The sequence below is a fragment of the Nannobrachium achirus genome, assembly GCF_963921795.1.
Source record: "Nannobrachium achirus genome assembly, chromosome: 9".
Lineage (NCBI taxonomy): Eukaryota > Metazoa > Chordata > Actinopteri > Myctophiformes > Myctophidae > Nannobrachium > Nannobrachium achirus.
The window spans coordinates 25,421,097-25,447,842 of NC_137818.1; the positions used below are offsets into that span (position 1 = coordinate 25,421,097).

General features: G+C 40.7%; 2 protein-coding genes across 3 annotated transcripts; one reads left to right on the top strand and one right to left on the bottom strand.

The window, feature by feature from the left end:
- Positions 1 to 16,070, top strand: LOC308291306 (protein-glutamine gamma-glutamyltransferase 2-like). Of its 2 annotated transcripts, XM_080733289.1 has the most exons (15): positions 1 to 159; positions 2,438 to 2,623; positions 3,348 to 3,581; positions 3,971 to 4,089; positions 4,227 to 4,355; positions 6,699 to 6,870; positions 7,324 to 7,456; positions 7,720 to 7,823; positions 8,031 to 8,119; positions 10,075 to 10,228; positions 10,686 to 10,774; positions 11,834 to 12,017; positions 13,242 to 13,402; positions 14,191 to 14,327; positions 15,168 to 16,070. In XM_080733289.1, exons 1-15 carry the CDS (start codon positions 150 to 152, stop codon positions 15,346 to 15,348), a joined length of 2,082 nt encoding a protein of 693 aa, XP_080589415.1. In that variant the 5' UTR covers positions 1 to 149; the 3' UTR covers positions 15,349 to 16,070. The 2 variants fall into 2 exon arrangements, with proteins under 2 accessions (XP_080589415.1, XP_080589416.1); XM_080733290.1 differs by lacking the exons at positions 14,191 to 14,327; positions 15,168 to 16,070 and adding an exon at positions 13,938 to 14,182.
- An 801-nt stretch (positions 16,071 to 16,871) lies between these two features.
- Positions 16,872 to 25,210, bottom strand: rprd1b (regulation of nuclear pre-mRNA domain containing 1B). Its single transcript, XM_080733093.1, has 8 exons — positions 24,550 to 25,210; positions 23,124 to 23,253; positions 22,622 to 22,755; positions 22,312 to 22,344; positions 21,102 to 21,220; positions 20,820 to 20,946; positions 19,800 to 19,975; positions 16,872 to 19,347 (listed from the first exon to the last, which is right to left on the bottom strand). Exons 1-8 carry the CDS (start codon positions 24,698 to 24,700, stop codon positions 19,204 to 19,206), a joined length of 1,014 nt encoding a protein of 337 aa, XP_080589219.1. The 5' UTR covers positions 24,701 to 25,210; the 3' UTR covers positions 16,872 to 19,203.
- Between the last annotated feature and the right edge of the window lie 1,536 nt (positions 25,211 to 26,746).

Genomic DNA, 26,746 nt, shown 5'->3' on the forward strand with positions numbered 1-26,746 from the left:
CAGGGGGACCTTCCTGCTCAGATTTCACATGCTACAAATATACCTCACTGGCTGTTACTCCACGGGCCACGATTAACTAATAAGTCCTGTTTGCAGTTGAAGAAGAGCACTTGCAGAAGCCACTGTGCAAGAACGTTACTGCTGCAGACATGACTCAAGGTAAAAGTGCTGTCTTTCAACATTTATTATGGAATGTGAATTGATATGTAGGCTATACATAACTTATGTTTGTTTGTTTGTTTGTTTGTTTGTTTGTTTGTTTGTTTGTCTGTCTGTAACTTTTGCGTGTGTTTTAGTCTATGCTCTGTGAAAGCAGAACTCGGCAGAGAGTGCCGGTAGCGGGTGTCAGGTTTATAAGTTGTTTGAAATGTGGTCAGCAGGAATGTTAGGGTGACATTAGATAACACTCACATGTTGAATAAATTGACACTCAGTTCATGAACTGAGTAGCCTAACCTACAGAGTGGATACATTTTGATTTATAGGAAAATGTATTGACGTGCTTTTAACTGTAGCCAAGGATAATTTACAATGCCAACCAATATTGGCATATAGGCCTATATGAGTTTAAACAGGGACCCCACCCCACCCCAATGTAAAACAAGCTGATGAGACTTTTTTTTGGTGTCTATCCTTTTAGTTGACCTTGTAGGCTTACCAGTGAACTGTAGGCCTACTGTCATGTAGCCTACCTTTCCCTATGCAAACCTCTAATAAAGTCCTCAATCAATCAATATTGGTTCACTAAATTGTAGGCCTAGGCTACTACGGGCCTACTTAATTCTCGTATTCTATTCGTTTCCCCCCAGTTTATAGGTTCGGCCTGCGCTTTGTGGCAAGTTAGGGCTTGTAGCGCCCTCACGCGACTTTGTTGCAGTGCCGATCCGACTGCTATGCCCATATATGGAGATCTCTGTACCTGCCGCACCTGTCAGTGACAGGCTGCAGCCTGCAAGCATCCGATTTTGAGCGTTGATCCTGGAAGGAGCTAAGTAAGCTCCAAGCCTCCAACATCTGGCTTTGACCGCCAAAATGTTGGGAACTCCTTATATGGTTACCACCTGCCCATTTCAATTTAAGATAATTTCTTGGCTGGATTTCTTCTATCCTGTCATTTTATTGTCTTTCTTTTTATTAGTTTGGTTGCTATAGGCAACACACTATATTGTTCTCTGGGATCTCTCCTAACTTCATAGAGTAACTTTTAATGAGGAAGCAGCATTAGAGTAACTTAGAGCCTTAGTCCCATAACTCCCATTGACCTGAATGGGAAAATGCAAAAAAGTAACTTTAGCCTATAGTGTAACTTTTAGCCAATGAGGAAGCAGCATTCTCATTGTCAACAACGCCTTTATAGAGTAACCCCAAAAACGTTATAGGGTAAAGCCTATGACGGCCAAATTCATTCAGTGTGAGATTGCTATAGAAACTCTTCCTCCCAAGGATCACTTGACTGAAGAGCTTCTCAGTTTCCTGTCAATTTACCTTTCTCAGTTACCATCAATAAAAGTCAGGGTCAAGAGGATGACAGAATTGGCATCTTACCTCAGCTCGTGTTTACTCATGGCCCCCAAAAGGGGGCCCGGACCATATTGGATTCTGTCTTACCATTTATATAATTATATTACTTGTTTGGGCTTGAGAAAATTGAAAGTCCGTATGAGGAGGGATGTGTACATTTCCTTTTGTACATAACTTTGTGCGTGTTTTCAGCGAACCCACGCAATTTCTTCATGAACTTCTTTTCTAGACAAATGCAATTCTCTGAAATTGCAAGTGTGGTTACCGTTTTTGCATTTTCAACAGAAGGATGGTTGAAAATTCCAAAAACTTTTAGCCAATGAGGAAGCAGCATTCAAGTAACTTTATAGAGTAACTTTTAGTCAATGAGGAAGTAGCTCTGACATCACGTTCTGGCTTGATGTCCCTTTTATGCCCATATATGGAGATCGCTGATGTCATCACGAGTCACACTTGCATCACGCTCTGGCTTGATGTCCCTTTTATGCTCATATATGGAGATCGCTGGTGTCATCATGAGTCACACTTGCAAATTAATTATGTCCTTGTCCGTTTTATGCCCATATATGGAGATCCCTGTCCTGATGTCAAATATTAAGGGCATATCTGGGAATGACCATATTTGGTAATGCCCATATATGGGCATGTTCTGACATCACATTGTTGACTATCATGCAGGGGTCTCCATATTTGGGTAACTGGTCCGATATACATCACTGGCCAGATGGCCAAGAATTTGCGCAACCTCGCCCTTTAGGGTGATGTCGCATGTCGCCCTGAGTTGTCTTACTAGTAATATGATTATTTTTTGTCTTTATGCTCTGTGTCTTGTGGCCTTGTGTAAAGCATGTTGAATTGCCTTGTTGTTAAATTTATAAATAAACGTGCCTTGTACTTTGTTCTGTCAAACAAGCAGCTATGGACATCGAGCGCTGGGATTTGGAGATTAAAGCCAACAACATCAGCCACCACACAGAGCTGAATGGAGATGAGCGCTTGATCGTCCGAAGAGGACAACCCTTTATTGTCAACTTATATCTGAAGCCTGGCGGGGAGAAGTTCACCCCTGGCAAAGCAAGCTTCACCCTCATAGTGGAGACAGGTACTAGCTAGCCTTGTGGCTCCCACAGAACATGAGAGCAGCATTAATGTTTATATTGATGTGTGTGAGGTCTGTTTAGTTTCCTAGTGATAGGTTGCTGGATCGTGTCGCAGAGGCAATACTTTGTCCTTAAATGTCCACAATTAAGCCTCCTAAAATAAAGCTCCTAAAATATTTGAATCCCGTGGAATGTGTTTGGAAAAGCTGTTGCTGGATTAAATAAAGGATAACAAGTGTGTGTGTGTGTGTGTGTGTGTGTGTGTGTGTGTGTGTGTGTGTGTGTGTGTGTGTGTGTGTTTGTGCGCGCGTGTGTGTGTGTGTGTGTGTGTGTGTGTGTGTGTGTGTGTGTGTGTGTGTGTGTGTGTGTGTGCTTGCGTGCGTGCGTGCGTGCGTGTGCGTGTGTGTGCGTGTGTGTGCACGTGTGTGCACTGTGCACGCGCGCAAGTGTGTGTGTGTGTGTGTGTGTGTGTGTGTGTGTGTTTGTGCGTGTGTGTGTGTGTGTGTGTGTGTGTGTGTGTGTGTGTGTGTGTGTGTGTGTGTGTGTGTGTGTGTGTGTGTGCTTGCGTGTGCGTGTGTGTGCGTGTGTGTGCACGTGTGTGCACTGTGCACGCGCGCGAGTGTGTGTGTGCACATGACATGTGCATGGATGAATAAGAGGCATCATCCTCGCATGTGTGTGTAACATACACTTAGTGATCATCTCACTCTTCTGCTCACTCCTCAGGTCCGTTACCCAGAAAGGAGTCTGACACAAAGGTTTGCTTTGGTCTGAGAGACTACACAGTCGACACAGAATGGAGTGCGTCTCTCAGCAATGGTCCCACAGAGAACGCAGTGTCTCTGTCCATCAGTTCCTCCCCCAACGCCCCCATAGGACTCTATTCTTTGACGCTGGACCAGGATGGAACGAAGACCAGACTTGGAGAGTTCGTCTTGCTCTTTAATGCTTGGTGTGCCAGTAAGTACTAAACAATACAGTGTATAATCCCTTGTGACTGTACTACTTCTTGTACAAACATTTGTACCATTATGTGTTTAGGAAAGGCTTCCTGTGTCTATGCACACTTCCTTTATTTTAGCAACACCCCTTGTCACATTGACACAGCTAACATAATCACACCCCAGAAATACCCAATACCTTTTTGGGCACTTTGCAGAAACAGCGGCACAGTGAGGAGTTAAATGTCTTTCTCAAGGGTGACTCGGTTAATTATAACCAGAAGAGGACATGACTCATTCATCTGCTCTATTTAGATTATTTGGGTGATATTGCAATATCAGAAAGGGGATTTTTAGCTTTCTAATGATGCCAGTGTTTGTGCTCAATGCTGTTTCCTTTGCTCATAGGAGATGCTGTTTACATGAGGAACGAGGAAAAGAGGCAGGAGTATGTTTTAGCTCAACATGGGTTTGTCTATAAAGGCACACCCAAACGAATCAGGGGGACACCATGGAACTTTGGGCAGGTATTAAACAAACTCAGATTATCATCATTTATTTTATTTAAATGTGATTTAACATTCATCTTATCAACTGATCAAAGTCTTAAGTGACAAAAACTATTAAAGCATTTCTATTTACAAATGTGTCAATTTCTTTGCAGTTTGAGCCCAGTATTCTGGATGTGTGTCTCAAGATCCTGGATAAAAATCCTAAATTTGTGTCTGATGCTGATCAGGACACTTCGGCCAGGAGGAACCCGGTCTATGTGACCAGGGTGCTGAGTGCCATGGTGAGTCTGGGTCCGGTCTGTGAAGGGTGTATGGATCAGTGATTGAATGGATTTATTGATGGGTGCAAAGCAAGAGACAGACAGAAGGCAAGGCAAGGCAAGGCAAGGAGCCCTAAGAAACATACAAAAAGGACACATACAATTGTTATAAAAAAGTTCAAAGAATAGAAAGTTGAATAAAAGAATTACATTGCAGCACAAGAATTAAAATCTTGCAAGAATTAAAAAGTTGCAGAAGGTTGTTTGGATTCTCTGGAATCAAATGTGAATTTGAATGTGCACCATTTTACTAGTCTGTGAGTAGTAATTCTTGTAGCAAAGTTGCCAGGATACCCCATACAATTATGTTACTCACACACACTGTCTATGTGACCTGAGTACTGAGTCCCACTGGAGGTCTGTTTGAACTAGATGGCAGGATGGATGGATGGATGGATGTGAATGGATAGAGGAATTATGGAGTAGGGAGTAGGCTATGGGTAGACCAGTGCACTGTCTGGAACCCCCTTGCACTTAGTGAACCCCATGGAACCAAGCTGTGAATAGCCCTTTGAGCTGTTCCAAAAGACGTTACCTTGGTACCACAGAAAGCACTCAGTGTCTACCCTTTCAGAATCCTTTCTTTCTTTTTTTGGAGCTGTGTGAAGCACAGGCTCCCTATACGTGGCCGTGTGGGTCTGTGTGTCTGTCTGTCTGTGTGTCTGTGTGTCTGTGTGTATGTAGCCTGAACTTCCTAAACTTCGGCACGCTACTAGTCCCACAGTTTTGCCACCACACACTCGCGCCATATGTCAAATCGACCGGCTTACTCGGGAATCGTGGGCTAGTAACTTGCTAAGAGAAAGGTTCACTAGTTTAATTGATATTAATTTATTAGTGAATTAATTTTCCCCATTGACTTATAATGGGAATCGCAAAAACTCACATTCAATTATTTGTCTCTCGCAAACCATAGGGGCTAGAGTTTCAAGACTTGGAGAGGAGGTTCATAATGATTTCAAGGATTAAATAAAAAATATTTGTGTCATTTGGCCGCATAACACCCCACTTTACGTTTTGGCCTGTAACTCTTGAACCGTAGGTCGGAAAATTAAAAATATTTTTTCCCTGGATTCCTTGGGTCATGACGCATCTCCCCATATAGGCCACCATGGCGCCATGATAGATTTTCCGCCATCTTGAATTTTCTCCAAAACACACTTTTTGCTCCTTTTCCTACATATTTTCTTCAAATGTCACAAAAATCGGTACACATGATCCACACACACACACACACACACACACACACACACACACACACACACACACACACACACACACACACACACACACACACACAGCTCCACTTCACACGGGTGTGATTTTCCCCTTCTATTTTAAATTGGATGCACTCTTTACAACTCTCTACACCCTGTTGAAGTTGAAGAAAAGAGTTTAGATTTTTGGGGGTTCCAGGGGGTCCCCAGCAAAATTAGGAACAGTTTAATTATTTAAGCCCTATTTAATACTTAATCAAAAATGAGTTGCAAGCTTGTAAATCTGCTATTTTTGAAAAATTGTGAAAAATTGAATTTTGACCCGATTCTATATGTGTCCTTTGAATCCTTCTAAGGTTTTTTGAAACATGTTTCTATGTCAGCAATATGGCTAGCCATCGTCAAAGAAAAGGTCCTTTTCACTTGAACTGGAGCTCAGTTAGTCTGTTCTTGAGAGACTACTATGTCTGTGGTTCTCAAACCTTTTCATGTGGAGGACCCCCAAAATTATATGTATGTGGCCATCTCAGAATATTTAGTTCCAGGGACCTCCCAGAAGCAAAATTTGAGTTACAAACGTGCGCTTTAAAAATACATATATTCAAAGATTTGCACATATTTTCACAACTTTTCAAAAATAGCAGATCTACTGCTATTAACTGCAGTAGATATACAAGCTCGCAGCGCGGCTGCGAGCTTGTATATCTGCTATTTTTTAATAGTTAAAGCATCCACTATTTTTTTAAGGAAGACCTCAGTGGCATAAAACTGAGTCATGATAGCCACACTGTCATAAAACTGAGTCATGATAGCCACACTGCTTTACGATGAATCTGAATTCCAGGGCTATTTCAGGCCAGCTTTGACAGCCATGGCGGTAATGTGCTCTATACTTAGACTCTTAGATTGAAATGTGTATACTTCAAAAACAAATAGATGCATCCATGTATGAGAATATGATGACATTTGCTTGTGACATACAGCCTACCATACAGTATGTCACAAGATTTCCCTCTCTAACTTGCCTTTCAATCTTTCTCTGCCTGTCTGTCTCCCTATCTCTCTATCTCTCTATCTCTGCCCTCAGATCAACAGCTGTGATGATAGGGGTGTTCTAGTGGGGAACTGGAGTGGTGACTATGAGGATGGAGAACATCCAGGTCACTGGATAGGCAGTGGAGACATCCTGCGAAAGTGGGCAGAGAGTGGCTCTGTCAGCTATGGCCAGTGCTGGGTCTTTGCTGCCGTTGCATGCACAGGTTGGAATGATTTCATCCAGATACACTGTGCAATTCAGTCCTTAGCTTGTTCATTTGTTTGTCCATTCATTCAGTCATTCATTCCAATCCAATTGTCATTAATAAATCAGCTTTAAGGAGAACCAATAATTGCACTAACCACTTGATCCTCCTCCACACTTTTCGAACCTGACTACCATCATGTTTCATATTTTCCCTGTCCCTGCTCTCAGTTTTATGTCTCTCGACACTCTCCTATCCAAATAAAGGAGAAAAAGAAACGCTTGTTTCTAATCTTTGTTGCCTCGTTAAATTGCCCTTTTATCTTGACCCTAAAATAGTTTCTTAATCTGCTCCCTGTCTGTCACTTTATTTGATGTCTGTATTGCTTAACCTCCACAAGACGAGTTATCTCAAGTATCTTTTTCAATACGCCCTGTTTGTTGACGTGTGACTTTCCCTTCTCTCCTCAAGTGTCCAGGGCACTGGGTATCCCCTGTCGAGTGGTTACTAACTTTGGATCAGCACACGATACGAACGCCAACCTGATAATAGAGAAATTATACGACGAAGATGGGAAAAGAATGGATGATGATGATTCTATATGGTATGTGTTTAGTTACTGTATATTATTAAGCCAATGTATACTTTTGTGTACGGTCATTTTAGTTGTTAACAATCCATTATTTTAGAAAAGTGACACAATCATAGGACGAAGTATACTTTTAGTTACTTCTCAATCTCTCTCTATCTGTCTCCCACAAACACAACAGCTCTCTCTCTTTCACTCTAATTTTTAGTTGGATATTTCAAATTAAATAATGTATTAATCCATTATTATGTATACCTTATATCTAAAAACATGAACAGGAACTTCCATGTGTGGGTGGATAGTTGGATGAGTCGACCTGATCTGGGTTTAGGGTTTGATGGATGGCAAGCCAGTGACCCCACGCCACAGGAGAAGAGCGAAGGTGAAACATTCTCTCATAGATTTTAAGTTGACAATCTTTTGACTTTTGTTGGCTGTCCGTTGTTGTTTTATCAAATGTAATTGATAAAGAAAAAAAAAAATCTGCCCCCAGTATGTCTGTGAAATTAAATTAGAATATAACAGAATACAGAGTTGCATTCCTTTTTTGAAGTCTGTCTTTGGTCTTTGGTCTTTGTGCGTCTGTCAGGTGTGTATTGTTGTGGGCCTGTTCCTCTCACAGCCATCAAAGAAGGTGAGCTGACCAAGAAGTATGATGGCCCCTTCGTTTTCGCTGAGGTGAGTTTGTATCAGCTTCTTGCAACATCTGAAGGAAAACACCATAAATGGGTAGAATAGTCATCCTGCATATTTTTGTCATAATGGGTGTTAAAACCTGAAATGTACAGTAAAAAAAAAAGAAAATCACTAACAAAGATCCCATCTTCTATGATATAGACCTAATTTGTTTGATAATGTATTCAAGTAAAGTAATCAATTTTGGTAAAATGTAATTTCAAAATATACAGTAGTGATGAATAAGTAACTGACATCGCTGGAAAATATAATATTTAACCAACTAAACCATATATTTTGTTGTAGGTCAAATATTGAAATATAGATCCCCCCATACAAACACTCCCCACAACCAACATTCACAGAGACATCTAATAAGAAGACGTAGAATATCTCATATTTAATATTTTAAAGAGTTAGAAAAAAAACATGTGTCTTGAAACAGCACCAGCTTTAAAATATATTCCCATTCTTCCATGTCATAATGAATAGTTAAGAAGTTATGTAAACAATTAGCTAATGAGTAATTTACCTCTAACTTGACCACTGACCACGACATTGCACCATTATGTCAGATATTGAAGTTGCAGACGGAGCGACAAACGGTACACAGACAGCTTATTAAGAATAGTTGTGTAAACTTGACTAATAATACACTTTGGGCTATTATGCTGCTCTTCTCAAATGAACAACAACTTGGTGACTTCCCTCTGATATTAGCCTTTCAGCACCATGGACAGCAGTGTCTTGCTCAAGGACACTTTGACACATACAGCTATATTTTCGTCCATGCCTTACCCCTTATCCCTAAACTTCTTTGCCTTTTTTTTTACTATTTTTAAAAACATTTTAAAATACTTAAAATAGCCGATTTACATCAACACTTTGTGAGCTTTTAGATCAGCTATTTGAAATATAAAAAAATATATATATTTTGGCGATACTGCCGCCCCAACAACAAATATATGGCCTAGTATTGTTTAGTAAGTTAGTACGGTCACAACTTACTAAACTTTCCTAATGTAGGAAGAGTTCCTACATTATTTTCCAAGTTTCTAATGTAGGAACTACTGTCGTCATATCAGTAAATAATGCTCTTAGTTCTTAAATAAGCTATTACAAATTCCAACCCGTCTAGGTTGGTCAGCTGTCACATCATTTAAATTGCCCTGTCATTTTGACATCATGTCACATGGTGCAACAATGCCACCAGGTGGAACAAAATGTATGAGTGGTTATTTATGTTTTTTTTTTTTTTTTTTTTTTACTTCTTATAATTTTTATCCCACAATTTTGTAACCCATTTTTTCACCCAGTGCCAATTGCCTATGTAATCCTGGGCTCTGCTCTCCCTCTGCCAACCTGGGGAGGCAACGGACTGACCTCATGCTTCCTTCTATGCATGAGGAGTCCAAGTTGCTTCTTTTCACCTGACAGTGGAGATTTCCCTGGTTTGGACGTAGCGCGTGGAAGGAACACGTTATTCCAACCAGTTCCTTTCCCCTCCATCAGGCGCCCCGGCTGGCCAGGGGGAGGCATTATTGAGACCAGGATTACGTGCATGTTTTTGTGAGGGTATCAACCCTAGGAGACACGGGGAGAACATGCAAACTCCACACAGAAAGGCCCTATCGCCAACCCCACCTAGGGTGTGGGCGCTGATGACGCGGAGGAGGAACACGCCGCCAGTGCCCACAGCGTCCCCCCGGCGGGAATCGAACCCAGGACCTTCTAGCTGTGAGGCGAAGCGCTAACCACTGCGCCACCGTGCCTCCGTGGTTATTTATGTTTATGTCAACTGCTTTGTAGTTCTCTCTTAATAATCATGTATACCTTCAACTTTGTCGCAATACCTGGAAGACATAATACAATGATGTCCATTAGAATGTTAAGGGATCACACAGTGATATTTAAGCAAAATAAGCTTATACATGTATTGTATTTGTATTTGAAATCAGGTTAACGCTGATGTTGTGGAGCTGGTGCAGCTCACAAGTGGAGAGCTTTATACGTTCAGTACAGAGTCTAAATCTGTTGGTCAGTGCATCAGCACCAAGGCTGTGGGCAGCGATAGAAGACAGGACATCACACACCAATACAAGTATCCTGAAGGTAGAGCCTACAGTACACACACACGCACGCACACACACGCGCGCACACACACACACACACACACACACACACACACACACACACACACACACACACACACACACACACACACACACACACACACACACACACACACACACACACACACACACACACACACTTTGCTTAGCTGGTATGGTTGTCCGTCGTATCCAGTGATGACTTCTGGTGAAACCCAGCTCTCTAAAATAAAAGCTTTGGTCACTACCTTTACAATGTGGCAACAGCTTAACAGATGTTTATACTAATAGTGTTACGTTGCATTTAATTCACATTGAAATAATTCAAACTTTGAAGGTGTCTGTCTGGCCCTGATTGGGAGGGTAGGATTCTTGTTATACATATCACATATTGTACCTTATTATCCCAGCTTAAATATTTGGCTGTGTGAAATGATCCATTTCATAATGTTTTTCAGGGTCAGAGGAAGAGAGGCGGGTCTTTGAGAAGGCTAAGCACACCAACAAGCTTCAGCAGCGAGGAGAGGAGCCAGGCATCCAAATCAAGGTTTTCTATCAGTAGATACTGTAGATCAGGGTTCCCCAATAGGCGGCCCGCGGGGGGCTACTGTCTGGCCCCCACTAACCCCAGTAATAATGGTGGTATAAGAGCAGCAACAACACTAGTATATCGTCGTTGTTGGGTGGAAATCTCGTATCTTCAAATTTGTACGTTCTTTCGCAAATCATACAAGGCCGTCGCACAAAAGTAGTGAAAACAGCAGATCTACAAGCACACAACGCCTCGCAACGCTGTTTTCACTAGTTTAAATCGTTTTTAAAAAGATAAATGCAAAACAAACGGTTTTGGACATACAAGATTTTCACCCGCTGGAGTAGCGGAACACCACCTTCGCCACCTGCAATGTTGTGGCCCTCGGCTTGGTACCCTAGACATAATTCGGCCCTTGGGGAAAACTAATTGGGGAACCCTGCTGTAGATAGATAGAAAGAGAAACAGACAGAATTAGGTTTAATTCATATAGATCAGGGGTTTTCAACTGTTTTGAAAATAACCTTTTCATCCACGGCACCCCTGAATCACACAGTTTTAGAATCTTTCATCCTATTACGCTACATAAATATGCACATCTTTCCACCTGAGATACGGTAGGCTATGTCACAGAGAAATATCCGTTTCCATCAGATCTCACTGAAAATAACTTTATACTTGACGTTTAACCACTTGAACCCCAGCATCCTTATTCTGGGGCGAAGGCTCACCAAAAATAGCCGATCTACAAGCTCACAACGTGTCACGTTGTGACGTGTTGTGAGCTTGTAGATCTGCTATTTTTGGTGAAGAGAGTTGTCCGTAGATGGAAAAAGTACTCATCAAGTACAGCGCAAATTATCAAATTATTCTGCGTCACCCCTGGACTGGCATCACAGCACCCTAGCACCCTAGGGTGCCACGCCACCCACTTTGGGAAACCCTGATATAGATACAGTAAATAAACACCCAGGATTTTGCTGTGCAGAAATGTGTATTAATCCTTAAAGGGGACTGACTATGTTAGCACATCAGCAGCTATGACATTTATATTTGTTCCATTCTACCTTTCAGATCAAGCTGGCTGACAACATGACCTTGGGCTCAGACTTTGAAGTGCATGCTCGCATCACCAACAACACCTTGGAGGCCAAAGTCTGCAGCTTCATGCTATTTGCCTTCACCGTCAGCTATGACGGTAAACGAGGAGAACCCTGTGGATTCACCTCAGAAAAACTGAAGTTGCCAATTGGGGAAGGTAAGTTAACCACTTAAACCCTATATACTTGACCGGGATCCCCCAGGGGTGTACTTGCTCCCCTCCTTTTTTCCTCTTGAGCTAATCTCTATGCTGAAAATAGGCGATCTGTCACATCGCCTATTTTTGGAAGATAGATTAGGTCCCTGAGCTGGATCTCTGAGTGGGCATGCAGGTTGGGCCCAGGCCCAGACTCAGGGGCCCAGATGTCAGTGCCAACTGAGACCCACTGTTCCATAGCCCGACTCTTAAAACCCCACATGTAGAGGTACATTTTATGAACAGGCAAAGTAACCATTAAGAGAGGCTCTTTCAAGATGGTCAAAAGGGCCACTTAGGATTTTTTGCACGAAAGGCTAAATATTTAGTTCTGCTGTCCATTCTGGTTGCCCAGGGTCTCTCTGACCCTGGGCAACTGGTTATTGATGGCACATGGCCAACACATTCTCACATTCTCTGCGTCATGCAGAGTTGGACAGATTTGACCATGCAGCATCCGTTTAACATGCCTATGGTGTTGCGTGTTGACAAGGACATGAAGATTTACTGCCTATCGGCAGAAGTGGACTTTGCACCTCTTGCACCTACCGGGAGTGTTGAAAAATGGCCTGCCATGGGATCCTATCCTATCACATCAGACGAGTGACTCATGGTCAGATGTTGCCTGAACTGGTCACTATAGTACAACTTGAGAGTGAGAATATGTTGTGGTCACTACAATAAGGCTCAGGCTCAGGCTACTTTGTGTCATTATTATGTACTGTTATAGATACTGCCTGGTGGTTGACGACACCCTGTCCCTTTTGCACTACGCAATGGGAGAAGGTCGTCTTCATAAGTTGTACCAAAATGTCTGTATAGTTTCAATATAATGCAGGGTAAGGAGGGTATATTGAAATGTAAAACTTTGAGAAACTGTGGCAATATTGATTTACATATAAAGAGGTTCCACTTTGCTTACTCACTGGTGATGAGCACAGAGCATTTAGTGGTCAGTCTTAACTGGTACTGTTGGAAAAAAGGGTAACTGCATGCTTCAACCCAAATGAGGTTAACTTCACTTCCGGGATGAAACTAAAACACCATAAATTACAATAAGCAGATGTGTTCTTCTGATGTTGGTGGCCTTCTCAACTTCCCTTCTAATATCCACTCGCTTTCTCACTCTCTCCCCCCACTGTTTAACTCTAGTAAACATGATGCACATTGTCTGTGTTTCCACAGAGAAGCGCGTCCCCCTCAAACTGGAATACGCCAATTATGGTTCAGCACTCACCCCTGATAGGCTGATCCAGCTGTCAGCCTTTGCCATAGACAAGGAGACCAGTCAGTTCCACAAGGCTGACAAGACCATTGTTCTGGATGTACCAGAGCTAGAGATTAAGGTATGGAAGGATTGAAGACAGTTATTGAACAGTAACGATGTAACCTAAACCAGTGGTTCTCAGGCCGCGACCCCCAAAATAATCATATTTTAACTGGGGACCCCCACCCAGACGAGTACTAAGAGTTGAGGCATTATATTTTGTATAACACGGTTCTGCCTCTAATATTTGACAATTTGGACAATGTTTAATTTGTCATTTTAGAGGTATTAAAAGTCCTTGAATTGTCACTTTAGAAATGTGCAGATAACCTCTATACACTTAAACTTTATATTGGTTTGTTTCCTGTTGAGAGAGAAAACAATGTCTTCTCATTAAGTTAATCATCTGGGGACATTAAGTTAATCATCTGGGGACCCCCCTGGGACCCACAGGTTGAGAACCACTGACCTAAACCTACATGATATACAAATGTGTTGACTGTATTTCTTTATTTTTACTGTGTGGCTCTGAAAGAGGCTAAGCCATCTAAATGTGGATTTGTCTGTCTGTCTTTTTGTATGTCTGTCTGTCTTTATAAAATATCTTTTCACAGCACTGTGTGACAGGGATGTCGGCCCAGTCACAGGGCCTGAAAGGCAGCCATGTGACAGGACCTGACATTCTTGTGACAGGGCTGGTAACTGTGTTACCATGGTAACATGGTACTAAGTTACCACTGGTGACATGGCAATTACTATACTGAAATCTTAATAAGGAATAGTATTAAAATAACAGTTTAGTCCTGAGTTGTAATAATTTCCTTATTTTATCATTGTGATTATCTCAATATTAAACCATTTCTGCAGCTCCTGGGCGAAGCCACAGTGAACGGGTCTATAACAGCAGTGCTGTCCATGATGAACCCTCTACCAGAGCCCCTCAAGGACTGCTGCTTTAACGTTGAGGGAGTTGGCCTCACACAGGGCAAGATGCTCACACTGAAGTATGTGTGCTCAGTCCAGAGTTACTCAAAAGCATTGAAAGTCAATTATTTATTTGTTTCAGTAACTGCATGCTAAATATCCTGCTTGTTTGAAAATAGTGATGCATGATCATATGAAGTTACTTCATCTGGCAACTGAAAATATTTGAGACCTTGTTATGTACTTTATAAAATGTGGACTCAAATAAAGAAAGTGTGTGTGTGTGTGTGTGTGTGTGTGTGTGTGTGTGTGTGTGTGTGTGTGTGTGTAAATGCAAAATATGGTTCTGTTACAATAACTTGAAGCGCTGCACTGATAACACCTTATTTGCATTGCTTCCTGCCTGCCTCTTGTTCTTTCTCTTTTTCCTACACACTTAAAATCTTGTTAAGTGTGCCTGCCATGCATTGGCAAAACACTTATTGTAATCCACCATACTTAATTAAGTAAGTAAGTATATAATGTTCTTGCAAATTTCGGCAAGTAATAACTGCCGCACCATTTTGCCACCCCTGCAATATATAGGCCTACATCAAAACGTGCGGCTCGGCCGGGAATGGGGTGCGATTACTTTTCTTGCTAAATGCAAAAAAATGCTAATGTTCAAGCTAATGCAAAAAATGCTAAAGTTAAAAATTACAATGTTAATGCTAAAAATGCAAAAAACACCAACCGCTACACAAGGTTGCACACACTTAGCGAGCTGCAGGCACACTTAAAATTTCTTAGAAATGTTCTTTTCTAGTTCATCTTTCTATTCCAAATATTGATTGATATACTGTACTCTAATAATGACATCAATGATAATAATGTCTAATCCTCTCCTCTCCTCTCCTCATTCTATGTTTATCTCCCTCCAGGGTTGGAGCTGTGGGTGCCAATCAGGAGGCCAGGGCCAAAGTGGAGTTCACTCCCAGCAGTGCGGGACCCACTGTGCTCCTCGTGAACTTTGACAGTGACAAACTGAAGAACATCCAGAGCTCCATCAAAGTTGCGGTCATGGACATGGATGATGCAAATGATCTCCGGGAGTTGGACTGAATATAAGACTGAATGCATTAAATTGAGCCCTATACTAACACAGAATAGACCCAAAAAATGTATCATCAATTAATCATTAATAATAAGCTGCCTACTGTAAATGCATTAAGGTTAAAAGAAAGATGAAATTATGTAATACCAGAATACAATGTGTGCTTTAAGGTAGCAGTGAAAACAAAATAATCACAAGAATGGAACCTTGAGGCACACCACATGAGATTGAATATTCAGATGATGGAAAATTACCAATGGACAATGAAAACATCCTATTTAAGATATGATGAGAATTAAGCTGAGCCAGAGATGCAAATCCACTGTTTCAATCTATTGATTAAGAAGTATTGATAGTATTAAACATGTCACTTGTGTAAAACAATACTAATACAGAACATCCATCAGAATGGAGTAATTTCTCACAGGGATTGAGCAGTCTCAGTGAACCTGAGTGAATTTTTGTTTTTGACCTACAATTTCTATCAGCTGCTTTAAGACCACTTTTTATAAGATTTGGAAATTGTTTTGTAGTATTACCATTTCTAACTACTAGTGAAAGAAGTAATGTGTGGGATATTGACTGAACGAATACAAATAGTATGACAGATTATGTCCTGAGTTTGCTTTTGTACCAATCTCTATTCTTTTAAAATGTGTATGCATTCTTTCAAATAGACATGGTTAAGATTAAGAACACTCAACTGTATTACAAGCTCAAGAGTGATTGTTAGTGTAGTGTGGAGTAAACTAGCTAGAAGTTCCTTTATTATACAGGGATTTCATTATTGAACAATTGAACAAAAAACATATGTGAAGGTAGCCGCAAACAACTTACTGTAGATGCTATAATCTGGCATCTAAGTTAATGCAATACCAACCTTTGACAGCCCATTCATTGAAACCGAAAAGTCTATCCGATTGTATTAAACATTAAACTCACAAGCACACATGTGGTAATGGTAGGCAATCTGACCGTTGAGTGATTTCCAACAAGCGCTTCCAAACACTTAGAAAAGGTATTACCGAAAGTGAATATATTAACAGAAAGTAGGTCATAACATGTCTATGGTGGATTTTTATGAAACAAATACTTGCCAGATACAAGGAGGATAACCCAAGCTTTCCGTGCAGCTACAGTTGGTGAGTTTATCATTGGACCTTTCGGTTTTAATTAATGGGCTGTCATGGGTTGGTATTACAACTTAAATGCCAGATAGCATCATAGCATCCGAGTTGCTTGTGAAGGTGTTTCCAGTTCACACCTGCTGCCGTGCCAATCAAATGAAGCTACGGAAAATTAACTGGAACAAGAAATAGCTTTGCCACCTTCTGAAAACTGGAACAGATGCAGAGAGCTGATTGATTCAAAATATATTCAAATTGCAGTTTTTGTTTGGCTTGATGAAATACAAAGGTTTGTTCAAATGGTTACGTTTTATTGGTATCCATTGAATCACTTTTATTACAGAAAATAAATCTGTAACCACTAGTTATGCCTGATTCATACTGTCGTACGACCATGTCATGTGCCAAAAATTGCCAATCTACAAGCTCATGTGTCTTGGATGCTATGCATTGAGCTTGTAGATCTACTATTTTTGATGTCATATGGAGGAGCATAAATCTGGCATTACAATCTCGGAGGTTTGTAGCACAGTATGATTCTGCAGAGGAACACAGCACACAGTGAGTAGGTAGGAAAAGACCTAGCATCTACAGTAGAGCATATTCGGGTCAAAACAGTACCTTCCTAAAATCTTTTGTGTCAGTGCTTGGGATTCACCAATGCCTGCCTCTAGTGAAAGGTGGACAGCTGGTCATATACCAATTGTTTTTTCCACATCCATTTTAGTCAGACTCAGATGTCTTTGAAAGACAAGTTACAGAACTGCATTTGAGGGTTGGCTGCAAATACTTTTAAAAGTGGATAACCTTTATATCTGGGCTAAACTTCAATCTCACATGCGACCTACAGTATGCGACCTGCACTCGTGCGAATCGACAACTGATTTTGTCATAAGAAATGGACATGTAGCTCTAATAATTCTTACATTTAAAAATGTTTATACATTTTTAGGTTTCAATCAAATCAATCACAGAAGACCACTTGAAGAAAAATCTGTCCTGCCATTAACTTCAAGACATTTTCTGAGAGAACAATCACAATCAGATTTTAGCAGTTGTGCAGCCCTAAGGAGGACTATATATTTTTTCACCATAGGTCTCTATAGCAGATGGAATTTGGAAATGGAAAACAATTCATACCTGTAGTGCCACATTGGCAACCACTTGTCTGTCCAGCAAACAGAACTATGATAGGTTGTCCAACGCTTTGCACATTGAGTATTATTTCTTACATGGCTAAATTTTTTCCCCAATCAATCAATTCTTAAAAATGTCTATACACATAGAAAACTGAAAATCCAATTTAGAGTATCCAAACTATATTCTCCTGTTGTCTTGACAGAAAACAGAATTTCAAACTACAAAACTTCTACTAAACTGAAAAGACCATTATCATGGATTGTCAACCGTTATAAAAAACTATGATATGTATCTAATGGACACCTGAGAAAAGGGCAGAACTGTGGAAGCCATTTGTTAGTAAAGCAGTTCACACACCAGTTGCATACAAAGCCAAAATGTCAAAAGATTTTAACTATTTCAAAATTCTACTCTTAGAAGAGCAGTTTTTTTTTTACACATTGAACAAGGGACGTTCAGCCGGGTTTTGAAAAGCAACAATCTGTTTAATTTTGACAGTCTTTCATGATTTGTGCTTTCACAGCAACCAAACTCTACTACTAAGCAAATACACACAGTTGCCCAGTGAGTATAGGCTTAATCTTCAAGCCCAAATGGGAGCATGAAACACTACTTAAATTATATGAATTACTTTGATTCTTTTTTAGTTAAATCAAATGCTTAAAAGGAAGGACAGGGTAAAATGGCTACATAAGGTCACTGTCGTCATATTAAAAAGAGGGGATAAAAAAAGATTATCCACTTCGGATCGAGGCCTTTCTAGTCACTGTACTTGATCTGCATTCAGGCTTGTAATACAGAACAATTTCAATGACATGATGAGTATTGAACGTATGTTAAAATAAAGCAAATGAGGAGTTGACAAATTGTCAATAACCCATCATTTGCACGAATAATTGACCAAATGTAGTCGTGGGAGGGATAGTAACAAATATCTCAGACTAATGGCTAAGGTTGCTGTATTGAGTGTGTGCAACAGCTACTGAACATTCACAACAAAAAAGTACCCTCCCTTTCTCTACAAACACACAGCCAACCCACCAAGCGGGCTGTTTAAAAGCAACTAACTTAAAGCCAACAGAACAAAAATAATGCATGATACATAATCATCTCAGTGGATTCTTATCAGCCAATACAGTGACAGCAAACGGCCCAGAGGACTTCCACACTTGAATAGGCCATGGAGAAAATGACACATAATGACAACAAATAACAATACTTCTTTTAGCTTAGGTTATTTGCCTTCCCCTCTTCCCAAACACATAATTGGATGGCTGACATTTTCATAAAAAAAGAAAGAAAGAATAAAACCTAGACAAAACAATAAGCATTGATGATCCTGATCCAGGCTGGTGATGTAGCATCTTTGACATATCGAACGAGAGCGGCAAACTCCTCCGAATCTCCCCCCAAATGTGTGTTTGGTGTTGTCACCAAATGTCCACTGTCCCTCATTCCCTTCCTTCCTTCCGCTCTCCCACACGTAGAGTTAATAGAGGTGGTGGTGGTTGGGGTTTTAGGGGGAAAGAAGAGTTTCAACAGTGTTTTCCTGGCAGGGGGATACAGTAGGGGCTTGGAGAAAATCTTGTCAATCTGTTAATTGAAGAGATCGCCAGCCGAAGGGAGGGGGGCCAGACCTCCCGTTACATTAGGGAGAAGAGAGAGGTCTGGGAGACTCTGGATGTGAGACTTGAGCTCTTTCCTTACTTGAGTCACCCTTGCTAGCTTCTGTTTGTACTCCTGTTGAGGGTAATAAAGGGGACAAGTCATTATTATATGCCAGTAATATCTAATAAAGAAAGTCAGCTATTAAATCACCAATATAAAGTTAAAATGTTTGCATTGCTGTCTCACCAGATTCAAAACAAAACATTTTAAGAACACGTTTACTAAAAACAATGTAATATCCACCTTTTCCACTCATATGGTCATGATATTCAGATTATTTCTTCATTTAAAAACTTTACTTTTTCACCATAAACAGAAGCTATTGTCTCAATAACTATGTATTTTAGTTTATATTAAGCAAAAGCAGTCGTTTCCCTAAAATTTCGCTTTGGGTTTGGTGAGTTTTGGGTTACTACTAGATCAAAAGCACAGTGAGATCCTTATACTAGCTAACATTGAACTACATTAAAGTGTTGAGGAAAGTGGATGTGGCATTTTCAGTTATTTAGCGGAAAGTCCCTTACATCTAGTTTCTTCTCCCTCTCGCCGAGCGCCTCCTTCTGACTGCTGATATAATCTGTAAGCATGCGGGCCAGCTGTCTCCTGTCCTCCAGTTCAGCTGCCAGACGACCGTTGTACTCCGCCAACAAGAGACAGGCCTCGTCCACCGTCTTGGACAGTCTGTCTGCCGCCTCCTTGTCTGGACAGACAGACAGACAGACAGAAGGAACTTTAGGTCATCACACACAATAATGGCTCTTTTCATCTCATAATTGTGTGCCTCCTCTTGTTTCTCTTCAGCTATCATGCCTGCAACCCGGAAATCGATCTCAGTGCGCCTTGATGAAGTAGGTCTGAATTCCTAAAATGCATTTTGAGGAAATGTACAATATGCAATAGGAGATATACCAGGGAAATTTACAAACCATTGTGTGTGCAGGATTCTAAGTGTTTATGTACCGATACGTTTCTTATTAAGATGATCAAATCTGAAATCAAACGTTCTGCCTTGTGCCAATGTTGTGTCAATGTTGAGAAAAGCTCAACTTTGACATTTCACAGCACAGATAGAAGGAATCTTTTTTGGGAGGGTACATGCATATCTGTGGGAAATAGTTTTGACCAGATCCCCCCATGCTGATGGCTATTTATGATGGCATTTGTCCTGGGTTGTTGATCAGCTCTAAACAAAGAAGACAAGGTTGAGTTTTCAAATAGTACAGTAACTTGCCAGCTCAATAACAGAAAAACTACATGGGTAGGAAAAATGGTTACGTCCAACTCCATGGCAACATCCAGTCCAATTGTGGTAGAACCGTATAGCGCACACCGCGTGCAGTGACACGCTTGATCCCATTGTGTGCCTGACTGGGTGCACTTGTGAACTCGCTATGGGAATGGATGTCCCGGACTAATTACATTACATGAATAACGTGACATTTATTTGGCATCAATATTCATTCGTTTTTAACCTCCTGGGTGGAGATACCTAGTTCCCGTGAGTATACATGTGCATGTCGGGCAAGTCAAAGCTTTGGTCTTACCAGTGATCTTCTCCAGTAGAGAGACATCCTGGACCTCTTGGGGGAGGGAGGCGATCTTCTGACGGACAGCTGCATCCCCTGAAGCAGCATTCTCCAGGTCCTGTAGAGCCTTCACCAACTCCTCTGTCTGGATGCGTACACAGTACACACACACGAGTGAACAGATGGAAAACGGGATTGAAGAGAAGAGGAAAGAGTTGAAAAACAGGGACAAGCATGAGAAGCAATGCTTAAATATAGAAGACTGAAATGACATGATTAAGCTGAACGACTGACACCTACCAGCTGCGATGCTGCGGCGTCTGTGTTGCGAGGGGAGGTTTGGCTTCTGTAGTCATCGTCCTCATCCTCTTCCTCCTCCTGAACCTTCTGGTAGGTTCGTTTCACCGGCTTCTTCTCTTCTACGAAAGCAATTCACAACACTTGAGAAATCACAGTGTTATGTAGTAGGAGGTAACATCTCCTTAGGTCGAACACCCTTTGGTCCAACCACCAAAACCTAACGGGTGATTATCTAATCTGCCGACACTGTTCGACCCAACGGGAGTTCGACCTATGGGGCAGTCCCCGTAGTAGGATGCACAACATGAGTCATAGTATAGACATAACTAAACATTTATAGTCGATTCATTGGTCAATATTCTTTTGGAGCAAGATAACACAAGCATTCACATTATGATGGAGTTGTCTCAGAAATACGTTTACATTTTATCTGACATACTGTATATCCACAGCATCCAGGACTTCAACAAAAAGAAACATCACAGGCAGAAGAGATTAGAGTGAAAGCATCAAAGCCACCGTCTCCATAATTAATAAAAGAATGAAAACTAGGGGCGCAACAGTTAATCAAATTAATTAGTTGAATCGATTATTCAGAAAATAATATTTTGAGAAATAGCCGACCCCACAAGCTCACAACACCTTGTGTTAGGACATTGTGAACTTGTAGATGGTCAATTTTCAGTATTTTGTGCACACTGTTGCACAAAATGTTATATTAAAGTATTAAATGCTTAACTATTATTGTAAAAATGTTGATGTTTGGCATTGATATGTGATTGATAAAAAAGAAAATGGGAAAACATAATCAATAGAATAATCCCAAATAAATTATAAATAGTGAACACCCAATGACAACAGTGAGTCAGTTAAAGGAGGCATCCTGACCAAAACATATACAGTATATTGTTAAATCTGCCTTTTATACTAACTTTGAAGCTAAAGAAATAACCGCACTAGCGGGATGACAATCCCCTGTGTTAGTTATGAGAGGGCCCACGAAATCTAGCAACAGGGGCAGCCGAAATCTAGCAACAGGGGCAGCTATGAAAAAAATCAACTAAAGCAGGTATGAAGGGGTATGATAAAAGGCAGATTTAACCCTATATGTGTTTTGGTCAGGATGCCTCCTTTAACTGTCAGTGAATAGTTAATAGCCTTTGCCAGGTGTGGTGAGAAACAGGTGACTTGTAGAACAATGAAAACTCACCTCTCTCTTTGGTGATGACGGCTACAGCCGGATCTAACACACAGTCAGAAGCATGTGTCACTTAAAAACACACACCAATCAAAAGCTCCACACACCTGGGTCTTAATATCCTTCACCAATGCAAGAATATTTTTGAACTATGAATGGATTGGAACAACATGTTCAACTTTGTTTTGGTTTAACCTAAGAAACACCATGCTTGTTATATCAAAGAAAGAAAAAGGAAACAGACAGACGGATCAATGAATGAATGGAATTGTACATTATGAATGTCTAACAAACAGCATGCCTTTAAAGCCAGTAGACCTACCTGCTGGTCTGGGACTGTTTGAGTCTTCTATGGCCAATTTGAGCTGCTGGATGAAGTCACCTCTGTAAAGACTTCTCTCCTTCCAAATGTTTAGCAGCCTCTCCATGTGTTTCTTAGAGTTCTCATCTGATTCACTATAGTGAGGCAGGAGAATACAGTACATAGATTGTTTACGGTCGTTGTTAAAGCATTTGAATTCAGCGACTTTTAGTTTTCACTTCGCACAGGTGTGATTATTATTATTTTCATTCAAAACAACTTTTTGGGGGAGATACGGCGATACTGTCTGTATTAAACAGTGACTTATTGCCGCAATATCTAAAAATCCATACTGCCCCAGCCCTACTCCTGTTATACACACATATCCCTTTATTTTCTCACAGTCCTTCAGTGGCACCCCATATGCCCTAAAATACTTCACTACACCTACAAACACTGCTCATAATTGTTCAACTATCTGAAGCCATGCAAAGGCTGCAAACGTTACTAGTGGCTCACCTACCGGGCAACGTGAGAACAAGCATCAACGAGGACAGACTCAAAGTCTTTGGCAAACTCTGGTCCTTTCTTTTTACTGTTCTGGATGACATCATTGGCCAGATAGAGGAATGTCAGCTTCCTGCTGCGTTTGGCTGAAAAACACATCAAGAATAAGAATTAAATCTGTATTAGTTTTAATGATCCTAAAGATGTCGCAGAATATTCAGACGTTCTCAACCATATCTTCAACAATCCATCAATTTAGTTTAAATCACACAACACTAAAGGGCCAGTTCACCTCTGGGACAACCAGATCTTATTTTATTGTTGTTTGGGACAAGATCAACACAATCCCAAGTTAGTTTTTGTGTTCAATCTGTGTTTTGAGATATTTTAGTATTTCAGCATGAATGATGAATTTTGCATTTTGCATCATATGAGTCATCATGCTGCATCATATGATGTTACCAACATTGCAGCTCTATGGAAAGCTTGAATTATCCTCTTTCTATGTGCAAAGTGTTTGTTTCAGGAAAAATCCACCATAGACATGTTAGAAGTTACTTTCTTTTTAAGTGTTGAACTTTGGAAGCGCTTGTCTTCAATAACGCAACATCTCACTGCCTCCTGCATTATGTGACATTTAGAACCAGGTGGTACACAGGACCACTGAGCGATTTCCCACGAGCGCTTCCGAACTCCAATACTTAGAAAAAATAATCACCTGAACTGAATTTCTTGACAAAAAGTAGCTCATAACATGTCTACGCAGTCGTGAATTTTTCTGAAACAAACAGAAAGAGGATAATTCAAGCTTTCCATAGAGCCGCAATATTGATGAGTTTGACGTTGTTTAATACAATCAGATAGCAAAAACCTGTTTTGATGCGTTAATCCCTATGGGAGGTATTGCAACCCTAGATTCATCAGATTAAATTCAATTTGCGGCTACAGTGCAACATACAAAGTTACTCTGGAGCCCTAGCTATGAGTCCTAGCTTGGCTCGCAATCAATAGTTCTCACAGTGGGGTTCCCCACGTAAATAATTGATAGCTATGAACCAAATAGACCTATGAATTGAGAGAAAAAAGTGACCCCAATTTAAACAAGCCCCAAAGCTTTCTTGTGGTCTTATCTTTTTAGTTGACCTTGTATCAGTGAACTGTACTGTACTGTCCTGTACCTTTTCCAACGCAAACCTCTAATAAAGTATTCAATCAATCAAAATACAAGGCTATAACTGAGAGTGCACAAATGGAATGGAACTGTTGCTTTAACTTCCTTCCACTCTCAGTGGCTTAATGCAATAGTTGGGGTCTTTGAAATAAATACATATAAGCTTGAGAAACAATGCATAAATCTTTCAAGTTGCATAATCACACACATCACAATGTAATCACTTCTAAACACACATTACTATGTGTACAACTATCGACAAAACGCTCACCTTTTTTCAGCTCTCTGTGCCAAACTTTGACACACAGAGCGGCGTGTTTGCGGTGGTGGATGATCCATAAGGACAGCGTCTGCACGCTCTGCTGTGAGTTACTGAGCTCAGAGAGCTTCTTCTCCAGAGCAGACTCGGAGAAAGATGACATCCTTCCTGCCTCACTTCAACCTGCTGAGAACGGACAGACCTTCGGGGCTAACTGGGACAATCTGGCACTGTCATCAAAAATAAAAAGTTGGGACGCTAGCTAGCCTTGTTGGGCATGCAGCGTGCTGTCTTCAATGGCCAAATCCACCCTGTTCCTCAGCGGTATCAATTAACTTTTGCACACAGATCGTTTCCCCAAGCAACCACGTTTACTTTTTACACTGTTTGCCAACAACAACACACACTATGTCACTACCAACAATGTTTGTTTACTGCCAGCGATAGCTAGCTAAGCTACGCAGCCATAGCCAGACCAAACCAGCCCTGAGCTAGCTAGTTAGCACAACAGACGGCAAATAACTCGGTCATAAACAATGCAATAGGACCGATATCTCAAGTTATTCAATAGTTTAAGGTCAAGCAAATATGCTCAAAAGTTAGGTTGCGATACAAAATGTTTAGTAGCTACCCTAACTAATCAGGAAAATCTCTCAGAAGATGGCCACTTGCCCTTTCACCTCAGCTCACGACAGCATGTGCGTCGCACAATCATTACGTCACTACTCATCAGAGCCGCGCACCAGCGCTGCTGTGGTTGTGATGCGCGTTACAATAATATTATCCTCTAGCCATGCTCTAGCCCTCTACCAAGACTACCATAGTGTTATAGCCATGCTGTTACCATCATTATTATACCTCTACCATAGTGTTATAGCCATGCTGTTACCATCATTATTATACCTCTACCATAGTGTTATAGCCATACTGTTACCATGATTATTATACCTCTACCATAGTGTTATATCCATACTGTTACCATCATTATTATACCTCTACCATAGTGTTATAACCATACTGTTACCATCATTATTATACCTCTACCATAGTGTTATAGCCATACTGTTACCATCATTATTATACCTCTACCATAGTGTTATAACCATACTGTTACCATCATTATTATACCTCTACCATAGTGTTATAACCATACTGTTACCATGATTATTTGATTATTATACCTCTACCATAGTGTTATATCCATACTGTTACCATCATTATTATACCTCTACCATAGTGTTATAACCATACTGTTACCATGATTATTATACCTCTACCATAGTGTTATATCCATACTGTTACCATCATTATTATACCTCTACCATAGTGTTATAACCATACTGTTACCATCATTATTATACCTCTACCATAGTGTTATAGCCATACTGTTACCATCATTATTATACCTCTACCATAGTGTTATAACCATACTGTTACCATGATTATTTGATTATTATACCTCTACCATAGTGTTATATCCATACTGTTACCATCATTATTATACCTCTACCATAGTGTTATAGCCATACTGTTACCATCATTATTATACCTCTACCACAGTGTTATAGCCATACTGTTAGTACCTTCATTATTATACCTCTACCATAGTGTTATAGCCATACATACTGTTAGTTTCCCTATTGTGTACAAATAAAATCATCTTTAAATTTTATAATATGATATGGAAGTGTCCTGGTATTGAACTATTAGGTCTCTACCTGTTTGTTAGTCATCATATCCAACCGACTGATTCTCCAGAACCTATTACATACTAGTAAGACGCCTCAAGGCGACATGCGACCTCGCCCTAAAGGGTGAGGTCGCCAATTCTTGGCCATCTGGCCATCGGACCAGTTACCCATGGAGATCCATACATCCCATTTATGCCCATACATGGAGATCCCTGTCTGAACCAGCTGCACAGATATGGGCTGTCTTCCTCCATATAGGCCTATGGGCATTCCCATATGAAGTCCTGCTAGATATGGGCTTAATAATGATGACATCAGGGATCTCAACATACAATATATTTTATGTCCATACATGGAGATCCCTATCTGAAGCAGCCACACAGATATGGGCCATGTCTTGGCCCTCTGGCCAGTGATATATATCGATGACATCAGGATCTTCATATATGGGCATAAAAGGGATTCTGGGGAATACCCATATATGGACTTTTACAATATATATATATGCAGAGTTTCAA